Genomic DNA, 12,457 nt, shown 5'->3' with positions numbered 1-12,457 from the left:
TATACAACGATTTGATGTACGCAAAACTTTGTAGCTAAACCTTTTTATTACCCTGTATGTACCGCCAGAGATCGCATCTTTAAACATTTAAACTACATCATACCTTTCCGCCAACGATGCTGAGTCCTAAGCTGGTCTTCGGCTCTCTGTATATCTCCACCAGTCTCTCGGGACCCCAATGCTTCGACCAGGTGACGTCGCCATCGTGCTCCCTGTGTGTGACGGTCATATCCCCTTTTCCCTCCACGAAGACGACAGTCGGAAACTTGCGTGGCGAACTCGAGCTCGACGAGGGCGAGCTCTCGGTCTTCCTAGAGATCGAGCTGGCTGATCTACTCTGGTGCGCGTGCTCCGGACGATCGGCGCTCGCTTGGTCAGCCTCGAGCAGCTCGTCGTCGCTGCATTGGATCGCCTTCGACTCCTGGTAGGTCTGTACCTCGACCTCACGCCGCGGACTACGCAGAATGTCTTCTCGGGAAGAGGATCTCGACCTAACGGACGTTCTCGTAGAGATGTCCTCCGGGATGCATTGAATGCTCTTCGACTCCTGCGTCTGATCCGCAGCGTCGCCTCTCGTTAGACCACTCAGATCGTCCAACGAGCACTGAACGCTTTTATTCTCGCCCTGAGTCTGCGTTTGTACTTCCCGTCTGGGACTCTGGAAATACCTCTGGCCGATGTGGAAGGGACTGATCCCGGATGGCTCGTCGCACGGACTCGTCACACTCTGTTCAGGGCTGCACTGTGTACTCTTAGACTCCTGCACAGTCTGCGTTTGTACATCGCGCTTCTCCTTGGGCGAATACTGCGTTTCTTTGAAGCTGTGCTGGATCTCGCCAAGACTCTCCTCGTAAACTTCGCGGGTCCAACTCTCGGGTACTTCCTCAGGTAGGTCTTCTAACGAGGAGGTGAATATCTCGTGAAATAAATGATCCGATTGGCTCTCGAGTGTTTGACTTTGATACTCGAGCGAGTGCTCCTTGCAGATCAGATCCTCCTCGTGCTTACAAATCGCTTCCTCCAACAACGGCGAGCGTTTCTCCCGCGAAGGAGTCGTCTGCTCATAACCACGCGGCTCCCTCGCGTCCTCCTCGGCTTCTTGTCGTGATAATGGCTTTTTTTCTTCTTCTCTTCCGGAATTTTGCGCCGGAATCGCACTATCGGCAACTTCGCCGACAGGAATTGCGAGATCCTTCGCAACGTGGATGGATCCCTTGGACTCGCGTCGAACTTGGAACTCACTGGAGAAAACCAGGAAAACCAGATATCACAGAGCGGAAGGAAAATCCATAGTCAGTCGACGGCTTCGTGCCTAGAGTTTTAATGATGCAGCAAAAGGCCACCGCACAAAGCCGTCGCTGACAGTAAATGAATCTTTGACGTTGTTATCTGATCAGACATAATTGCGTGCAATGGCTTTCTTAATTGCAGCGATCTTGTAGTCAGCGGTATAAAAAGACTGGCCAACTGCCGAGGTCATTTGGTACTGTCGAATACTAGACTCGATATAAATCAAAAGCGATTGCTCTTATCGGTGGAATTATTTCTCTTCAGTACGAAAATAAAATTAAAATAATTCAGCCATTTATATTCCTCGCCAGCGACAAAGACACTTTTATATTCTACTATTCGTGAAAATATGGATTGAACCAAAAATGAATACGATTTGCGACGATTTATGATAAAACGTAAATAATATCTTCTTTCTTAACCCTCTGTCCGCAATTTCCATCTTTTTTAGCACAAGTGAAATTTCATTTTCAAATTTTTTCATTTTTGCTCAAATTTCAATTTTTATTTAATGAAGGTTTTAACATTTAAATTAAAAAACTATGTGGGAACATAACAGAGATGTTGAAAAATAACTTTGAATTTTTCCACATTTTTTGAAAGTCGACACTATTAAAGGAGCAATGGTTCCCTTGGGTTAAAATAATATTTTGTTATTTCTAACTTCCATATGGTTAAAATGTAAATCAATTCATATCTGTGGTTAATTTGAAAGCCCCTATTAATAACGTCCATATTAACATATGCACTTAATAAACTAAATTTCAGTAAAATTTAATATTTCCTCGAGTTAAACTGTTTAACTCCATCGTTTTAGTTAAATTAATGATATGTTGAATAAGAGAGCAGTGATGACTGCAAAAACGATTAAAATAAATCAAATTGTGTATAATTGGACATTATAAATATAATAGTGTGGAATAGTAAAAAAAAAAACTTGAGCTGGACAAAGAATCCACATTGTGAAATGTGGAGATGAAAGATTAATTGGCTCGACAAAGGAATATTTGTACGAACGCAAGATTAACATAATTAATACGAGAAGTAACGGAACGTGAAGGATTAAAATATTTTCTCGTTTCTTTATCCTCTTTACCTCTTTGTAAAATAAAAATGCAATTAAAAGCATAAAAGTTTTACATCATGATATCTCTCACCGACCCTATTTCTCGTAGCATGCAATTGAAATGAGAGGATTGTATAATGGATGATAATATAGATGGGCTTATTGTTTGTCTGTGTTGGAGCGATATTCTCGATGTGGAACGTGCGCACATTTTCGATATGTACACACGCGAACATAGTATAAATCCCGCACGGAAACGTGACAGACCTACCACTGTGTTTGCTTTTAGCAGAAAATCTCCCATTCGAATGGTTATGATATCTCGATCAAAAATATCCCGAGATTTTTCCCGAGCCTCGAAATCGTTCGGAATATATAGTATAATACTAATACTATCATATCCATTATCAACATGAAATCGTGTATTTTCAGACCTCGCCGCTGTAATGCATCTGTTTGATACGCGTGCTTAACAAAAACAAGAAATCTAAAATGCGAAGTATGAACTCGTGCGAACTCTGATATTTCTCACGTTGCAGAAACTTGTGGGAGCTCGGTTAAAATTTCCTAACGTATTCGTTGCGTGGCATTCTTCCAAATCAATTTTGTAATAGCGGATATCTAATTTGTACAAAACCTATATACCGATTAGATACCAAAGGTGCATTTGTAACTCAATCCTTTTGACATAAGTAATGTTGTCATTGTCACTGTCATATGTGTGTCAAAATGTAAGCCAATCCATATTTCTGTGATTACTTTGAAAATAAACCATTTATAACGTATGCACTTAGAGCAAATAATAAACTAAATTTAATATATACATTTTTTTTTTAGTGAAATTGTTTAACTTCATTATTTTAGTTACATTATCATATTGAGTTGAATAAGAGCAGTGGTTCTCCATAGAAATGATTAAAAATAACTCAAATTAGATGCAATTTCACATTGAATCTAAAGTACAGATCTAGTGTACAGATTTGTCTAACTGTTTACGCAGAGCAATCTGAGAATCTTTACGTAACTCGCAATTCTCTAATTTAAATAAACCTCAAAACAACTTCATCTACAAAACATGTTAAAGAAGAATTTCCCTCGCGGCGTGCTTATATATCTATTATAATTGCGATGCGAGAACAGCGAGACCAATTAAGCTGATTGTTCCTCGCGCATCCTATCGCGCGAAATATCGAAAGAGAAATTCGCATCAGTTGCTTAGCTGTGCTCGCAGATTCTAATGTAATAAGCGACGCTTACGCGACGTTCTCCAACTTTCCGTTATCCAAACGGGACGTTATCCCTCGGATCTTCCCGGTCCCGACGGATCTGTCCGACGGATCTGTCCGACGGACAGTCTCGCAAACGTCTCTCGAGAACGAGCGAAAAAGTAAGGGTGTACAAGTCAGGGCACTCGTCGGAAAGCTCGTTGGAGAATGCAACGCAAGGAGAGGAACTCCGGACAGCACGCGAAAAGGCTTTTCGTTTCCTTACGTTTGCCCGAGGTATTCACTGTCGTGTGTGTGCGCGTCCCCGACAGCCGGTACTCCGTGCGTCACTGCAAACTGGCTTCCTCTGATCTAATAAATAACACTCGTCGGAGCGCATGCACACGTATACACACGTGCACGCACACGTACGCGAGACGGCGGCGCAAACGCCGAGACGATAACGTGCCGAGCGTGGACGCACGCCGACTGCGCGGGCGACCGACTACCAGTGCGACTACTCGCGAGACCGCGAGAGTAGAAATACTGCGTGCGCGCGCTCTGCGTCCGTGAGGGAGTTGATTCCTGCGTACGTGCGTATACGCGTGCACAGCTGCCGCCCATTGAGCGCGCGTATGCACGTGCATACGCGCGGTTCGCTTGTGCGCGTAACTCGTGTACAAGGTGTGCGGTACTCGTCGTATAATTCTTAAGCCCCATTCGATCATTGAGTAGATATAGTTTAAGTGACTGTAAGAATTGACCAATCACAGTTTAATATTTTTCTCATACTCTACTATACTGAGATTAGTTCAATTCGAAGCTGCGTTTTCCCACACTGCCAGAAAAACTTTACAACATGCTACACCCTCTTCCATCCGCTCTTCCCCTTCGGTTCCTTCGTTTCGTCGTTCTGCCGCTATTAAGGTCTTCGTGCCAACGCTTCAATTGTCTTATTTACTTTAATTGTCAGTATTTTCTATATTAATTCCGATTCTTGTTAATTGTCTTTACTGTGTGATAAGTCTGCGTTTGTTATTTTAATCATACTTTTTTGCAATTGTACTCAAATCATTCTTGTTCTCGACTTTCTTAAAACTATCGAGTGGTTTACTTAGCAGGAAACTTATCTTTCTGGAATTGTACTAATTTCTCTGTAATTTGTAACTTATGGCCTTAAAGTATATTCGACAATTGCGTAAGCATTGTAAGTAGTCGTAGCTGTAAGAATTAATCAATCACAGTCGAATTTGAAAAGAATATTCGACCGTGATCAAAATTCTTACAACTACGACTTTATAACTTTACAACTCTACAATTACGCTTACGCCAATGAAAAATGAACTTTATGGGCCGTCTACAACGGGAATGATATCGTGTAGTGAGCTATAAACTGTAAAAAATTGATTAATCATAGTCGATTATTCTCCTCATTTAACTATAGTTGGACGATTTCTTACCGCTTACAACTTACTGCATACACCATATTACTCCTATTGTAGACGGCCCTTTATAACGACAATTCGATATCGTTGCATTGTCGTTATGAAGCTTTTTTTACCATACGTGCTTTTTTATCTGCGTAACGACAATATAACAATACTGGCATTATCGTTAAGAGTTGTGGAACTGGAATACTGGAAAGTTTATGTAACGACAATAAGACGGACTTCAAAGTTTTGACATAAACGTTTACGGGAAGTAAGTTCTCTGATTTATCGAAATTCACGTCAATTAAAAGTAACATCTATAATTTTGAACTCAATAAATGTAACTATTACGTAATACTATGTGTCACATTACATTTATATTGTCGAGTTCGAAATTATAACATAATGTTACTTTTACTTACTGTTGGGTTCATTTGAAACTGAATCATGAAACTGAACACTGCGTATTAAATTAGCACAGATTATAGCCAATTTGAGTTGTTTTTAAGCATTTCTTTAGTTTGCTTCTTATTTAAATAATATGTCGTTAATTTAAATAAAATATATAAAGTTAAACAATTTAATTCAAGAAAATGTATAAAAATTTGATTTAAATTTAGTATTCCAAAAAACGTTCGATAAATTTCAGCCGGTTTTGTCAGAAAATCTCGAAAAACCTTCTGAAAAACTTTCTTAGACCAGTATTCATAATTGGTTCTTATATTTAAGACAGTCTTAAGATGCACTGCTTTAAGATGTCATACGCTAATTACGAAACCGTAACGACATCTTTATAAAGCATTATTCGAGACAGTCTTAAAGCGAGAACATACCAGGCATTGGACATTTATATTACGCGTGTCAGTTTGTATTGAAAGAGAAGTAAACGTGTATAGCACGCGAATGTAAGAATATGTATATACACCTGCGTGTATGGAAACTTACAAGGCGGTACATATACACGTATGTACCGTGCACGGAAATGGCGCTCGCAGGAAGTGAGAGTGTATGAACGTGTCGTTGAATGCACACGACTGTGCATTACGAGATCGTTTATATACACCGTGGCTAAGGTAGCTGGAAGTACGTATTGAGGAGATTCAGCGAAATCGGAATCAGCGTGTACGCGTACTCGGGAACACGTACTGATTTGCGCGAGCTGATTTGCGAAGGCGTATGTGGGAGATTCATACGCGTACACGTGCCAAAATGTAGGCGCCCGATACGTGCTTGGGAAATGCACACGCGCGTATGTATTATGCACTTCGTTATGTATTCGCGTTATACGTATTTAAGTGCGCGCGCGCGTGTGTGTATGTGTATGTATGCGAGCGCATGTAGTCAGAGGAGTAATCCGAACAGCTCGTATCTACCGAACCAATAAATGAGGGCTCCATTGTCGAACAGCGCGGAATTTCTCGAGATTCGTGCCCGTAACTTTTCGTGAAACGACAAAAATATTTTCATCCAGCTAAATTGAATTTCATTTTCGATTAGCACATTTGCTACATCCGATTTCCTCCAATTTTAATTTTATTGTCGTAAACATTGAAAAACAATTGAGTCTCCGATATGTCCGCAAAAATCATTTAATTTCCTAATGACGTAAGTGGACGGTTGTCGATGCAAATGATGTAATGCTCTCTCTCTCTCTCTCTCTCTCTCTCTCTCTCTCTCTCTGTCAATTTACATGATACATTTTCTATTTATAGATTCATTATGTAAACGCAATTATTCCATCAAACGTTTCCTGTTTAAGGGCTAGTTAATTATTCGACGCAAACTGCAGGTTATTATGTAACTAGGAACGTGCAGAGCACGGTGCTCTGTTCAAACGGCAGCGGTAATGCTATAAGGATTAGGATTATCTCGTTGTCAAATTAGGGAGATAAATTGCGGTCTTTGTAGAAGCTCCTGGGTACATAAATACACAATACACACGCACACAAACGTGTATACGTATATTCAATAGAAGCGCCACGGGGAAACTTTTACTTTACAGATAAGTGTTATTCTCTTGCGTGCGATCCCATTTCGCATGCGTTATACATATGTATATAAAAGTTGTTTGTATATGCCCTCTTTTCCTCTAATATCTTTCCTCGTGATTGTATGCCTCCATTGGACGCTCCTTTGCTCCAGGGTCGGATTTATCTCGTCTGACTTCAAAAAAATGTACGACTAGCAATAAATTCGAATTACTGCGAAGATCCTATAACATAATCTGGTCATAAACGATTTTCTCAAAATCCTACGAGAGAGAAAGATACATATTTTCTTCCTGTATATATGCATATATTTTCTCACTCTTATACCGTCCCACTCCATAATCTAGCAAATTTTGGTTGGATGCACTCAATTCGCAATGGTGCACATATTAAAGCCGCCGTACACAAATTGACACAAATATATATGTTTAATATAAATAGAGAAGCGAATTAAGCCCCGAAATCTTTAATATACTTTATTGTACTATTAGTTAAATATGTATTTAATGTTTCGAAATATTTGCATTTTACACTCAGATTAAATTAGAGTATAATTACTTTAATGTGCATCTATGCGCACTGAGTGCATCCAACCGAATTTGCTATTGATTTAAATTGTAGAATGAGACAGTATAAAGTTAAAATAAATTGATATAATGTATTATATAAGGAAGTGATATTTGTACTTTTCTCTCTCGTATACAAAAAAAAAAAATGGTTTTGGTGAAATCTAAAAAATTTAGGTAGGTATATAGATATGAAAATAATTTTGTTGTGTATACATCATCAAAATAATTTTATAGACAATTTAAACATGAGTATATAGCTGTGAAAGATTTTGACATTTTAGCAATCGATTTGATCGTTTTACGTAATTATTTTGTTCAATAGAATAATTTTCAGGTTTGTATCTAATTAAATTTTTAACTTCAGCAAAACTATTCTTTTCATGAAATACAAATTTGAAAATAATTTTTTTGAGTCATCAAAATAATTTTGTTAAAATCTTAAATATGACGAACAATACTACAAAATGCTTTGACATTCTAGTAATCAATTTGAGCATCTCTCATGTAATTATTTTAATGGTCCAACAAAATTATTTTCAAATTTGTATCTAGCTGGAATTTTATAGATGCTTGATTGGAACAAAACCATTCTTCCCGTATATTTTAATAAAATCACTTATGGCCAGATTCTGTTGGACAGTTTCTTTTCTACGTGCCACGAGTGCCGCTTCAAGATTTACAAATGTCATCACGTGCGCGCGAAGTGACACAATTGATGGCGTTAAAATAACACTCGTCGAGTTCAAAATATTAAGACATGGAGCAATGGTTAGTATTATAAATGTGATTAAAACGCTATGGTAGAGAACAACCTAATTGATTAGCGAGAATGATGCCGTAGTTAGCGCTAATTGTTCTTCAATTCGCGAGAAATAACACGTTTACATAGTCGTAATTCATATTAATACATATATCCATGCAGCGGGGTTACCTGAATATTTGCGATATCACGTACATATATATATATATATATATATATATATATATATATATATATACTCTGTCAAAAGTGGAGCAGCAGCGTTTTAAGGTCAAAGTTTAACTGTCGTGTATTTTTTCCGCAGTGTGAAACTTTGAACTTTCGATATTACGTATCTTTCGCAATTAAACACGAAATTAAAATTTTAATACGGTTCACGTGAAAAATTAATTGAAAAGAGATAACGCTTCGTTTATTCGCGAAATGCTGTTGGAGAAGGCAAAAAACAATTTGAAAACCGTTGGCCTGGTTTATCCTGAACCACGAGCCCGCGCATACGAGTCTCTCATTCATTTCTGTATATTTTGCGGTGCCCGCGTGCGCGCTTATTACACGCTTCGTTTCGCCTCTCTATATTTTTCTTACGCATCGCGCTTATCCGTCCTCCATACGACCAGCCATTCCCGCTTCTTTTGTACCACAAGCCCTCTTTTTAACCGCTCAAGCTCCCGTTTCCTCTCCCCTCTGCCCGCCACATCTAACTTCGACGTCCTTACGCCCCTAAGGCCTTCGGCCTTATCTCTCAGCAGCCACCGGCAATTCCGCGCGTCTCTCTCCTCTCCATCTATCCGTGCTCCGTCTTTGCTCCTTTGCGATTCCGTCACGTCTCTCCGCCGCTTCTTTATAACGACGCTTTTATCTCACCTTATCCTCATCGATGTCACATCGTGCGCCACAACGTGTTTGTCCCCGCCGGCGCTCGAACTCCCCGTCTTTTTCTACTCCGCAGTCTGCATTATCCGTCCGGATGCGTCGCGCCCGCTCGTCTCTACGCCACGAACCGACGCCATCGCGTCGCTCTCCTCTCCGTTCCGCTGCATTCACCTCTTTTCGCTACTCTCGCAGCTCGTTACATCACGTTGCATCTCCGTCCCTTCGTCTCTTTTTCCGAGCGTCCCGGCGTTAGTTCGTCTCGTTGACTTTCCCGTATCTACACTGCGTATCCTCGCGACGCGGGCTGATTCCGGCTGATTTCTCTCCACTTCGCCATGGTTGCGCCATGCTGGTTCCCTTACGCCCTTTTCTACTGTTCAAACTGATATCTCGTTCATCCCCTCTTATCATCTCTCCCTTGCCGCTCGCCGACATCGTTGTCATTCTTTGTTTCAGCTTTCGGAATTTTCCTCTATCTCTAGGTCTACTTTGCGTCCCGGGTGTACGTTTTTCCAAACGTGTCCGATTTCATCTCAGGACCGACTCTCTCTCCATCTTTTTATATCTTCGCTGTTTCTGATAAATTGTGAATTATTCAAAGATGATGTGCACATTTATCTTTCGTATATGGTATGCAGATATTCCAACGGAATTAATTTCTCGAACGTGTATTATATAAATGCAATTTACACAAACAGAACATAAAATCATCATCCAAATGGCGTTAAAATTGAAAATGATTATTAAAGTCACTCTTCGATCAATCATGATTTAGTTTAACGTCAAAGTAGCATTATCGTGATTTGTCGTTCCGTTTAGAAAATTCTATAAACTTTTAACTTATATTAGTGTATAATCTGTTAGATAATAGGAATAATGGTAATACAATCCTTTGAGTTAACATTATTGTTATTTTTAAGTTTTATGTGTAATAAAATAAAAATGTAAATTAATCAATTTCTTTAGTTAGTTTCAAAGTAAATATCAATGTACGCATTTAGTAAAGAACTAAAGAATCTAATTTAATGGATATAATAATACATTAATTTAATTTTCTTATAAATTATGAACTAATAAAGTAAATTAATTTAACAAAATCTAACTAATTAATCTAACAGTGTAATTTAATTTTCTTAAATTAAGTTATTTAACTTTATTGTTTTTAATTAAATTAACAACATATTGAATAAAAGCAGATAACATAATAAATCATTAAAAATAACTCAAATTGGGTATAATTTGATATTATGAATTTAACAATGTAATTAGCGTTAAAGAACAATTACAGGCACATATATTGCAGCACATATATTGCATGTGAAAAAAGGTACTAAATAAAATAGATAAATCTGCTTGATTGCGAGTACAAAAACAGTCAAACCCTATTTTAGGAGTAGAAAGAATAAATAAATATCGCACTTTGGACCGTAACGTCGCGTGTGCGGCATGAGATTCCAACGTGAATACGAGTGACCCATAAAAAAAAATAGCACTTCGCGTTAAGTGCTTTCTTGCGTGGATGTAACTCCTACAATGTGTGTGCTGCGAGAAGTTTGTTGAATCGTAAATGTAAATGGCGATGAAAAAGTTTCTAGAGGACAGCATGGAAGAAAAGCAAAATAGAGAATTAAAGAAAGATGCTTTTAATCGCGTTTTGCCTTTTTAACAAATTAAAAAAGGACAACGGTTCTTTTTATTTTTTAAATATAACAGGTCAACAATCGACAAAAAATATATAAATAAATTAATTACTGACAAATAGAATTTCCTACAACCATAATCAGATGTAGATTTATTTAATATATATTTTTTTTAATGATTCAATTAATTGCCTTGAAACCTATATATCTATGTTTGATTAAAAATAATTTTACTAAAGATTTAATGCATTCAAGAGACAATATTAAATTACATTAAGACTTTAAAAAACAATTGATTAAAAATCAAAATAGCATGCTATTACAGATTTATTAAGTTCAATGCTGAGCTTTAGCAATCAAAATGTTAATACGATATAATTACTTATGAATCAAAAGTGGATTTTCTTTTTCTGTCTTCTCAATTGTATATCTCGGATAACTTTGTTGTAAATGTGAAATTCCATAATTATGAGGTTCATGCTTGGATAATCAAGATTGTTTCTGTTATTATTGTTGAAACTTCCGGATATTTTCTTTAAAGAAACTAAAAAATTTGTAGATTATCTCTTGTGTCTTGATCACATCGTTAAACGCCAACGTTTCATGAACATTGCAATTTCTTCATCAGAGCGAAAAGCAACTTGATATTTCTTGCCCTGATGAAGTGAACTACAATGTTCACGAAATGTTGACATTTAACCAAGACCAGCGATAACTCGTAAAATCTTGTATCTTCTTATTTACGTTACTCAAATGTATATTATATTAGCACATTCAGTACCAATTTTAAATGACTTTATCATCATGCCGCAATATTAGTACATTAGGCCTTTTTCTTTACAATAATTTTTGCAATTTTGTTAAACTACATATATTTTTACCATTATAAAATATATGTTATTTAATAAATATAACAAAAGCACATAAAAATGTCGTAGGTCACCAATGATCCACGGCATTTTTGCTTGTGTTTGTTATATTTATTAAATAGTATATATTTCGTAATAATTAAAAAAATTACAAAGATTATTATTATAAAGAAGAAGATACTAATCTACCAATGTTGCATCACATGTTATAATTATGCGTCCACGTATGATACAAAAAATTATTTTATAACTACGTGTCATTTTTATAGTCAAAATATTAAATATCCGAATGGAAGGTTCAACGTGGATGCACCGGTGACTTGCGCAGCACGAAATGTGTTAATATTATTAAACTGTAATATGCCTCGCAAAAATTATGTATGAAAAAGGAATAGCAATTTCTCATTTGTCCGACACGAACATGGTGCAGAATTTCTCTGGTGGGTATTTCGCGCACAGAGACAGTTAAAATCGCGTACGCGGTGGGACGTAATCACGATGAATTTTTCAGCGTGGCTCGAAATTTTTTTTCGGGACACAAAGTATTCCGACGTATTAGCCGGTGACCTAGATTTCCAGCAAATTATACGAGCACTTCAGGGTTTCTATGGCCATGCGTGTAATCCAACCCTAATCGGGAGCGACAAACTGTGGGAGTAAATAATATTGTTTGCAAATCGACATTCGAAGCCCCGGGCAACAACGTCACTCGAACTTATAATTCGACAGACCGTATTTGTGATACCGCAAACAAGCTTGTTTGCCTT

General features: G+C 37.7%; 1 protein-coding gene across 1 annotated transcript in view; it reads right to left on the bottom strand.

Moving 5' to 3' along the window:
* The window catches only part of LOC108750595, a 115,960-nt gene that overhangs the window by 18,493 nt on the left and 85,010 nt on the right, over positions 1-12,457 (bottom strand). Inside the window, exon 21 of the mRNA XM_018490128.1 lies at positions 104-1,241. Coding sequence (XP_018345630.1) covers positions 104-1,241 — 1,138 coding nt within the window. The remainder of the gene's footprint in view (positions 1-103; positions 1,242-12,457) is intronic.

This window comes from Trachymyrmex septentrionalis, unplaced genomic scaffold (genome assembly GCF_001594115.1).
Source record: "Trachymyrmex septentrionalis isolate Tsep2-gDNA-1 unplaced genomic scaffold, Tsep1.0 scaffold37, whole genome shotgun sequence".
In the NCBI taxonomy this organism is placed as follows: domain Eukaryota; kingdom Metazoa; phylum Arthropoda; class Insecta; order Hymenoptera; family Formicidae; genus Trachymyrmex; species Trachymyrmex septentrionalis.
This window is presented reverse-complemented; position numbering and strand designations above follow the sequence as displayed.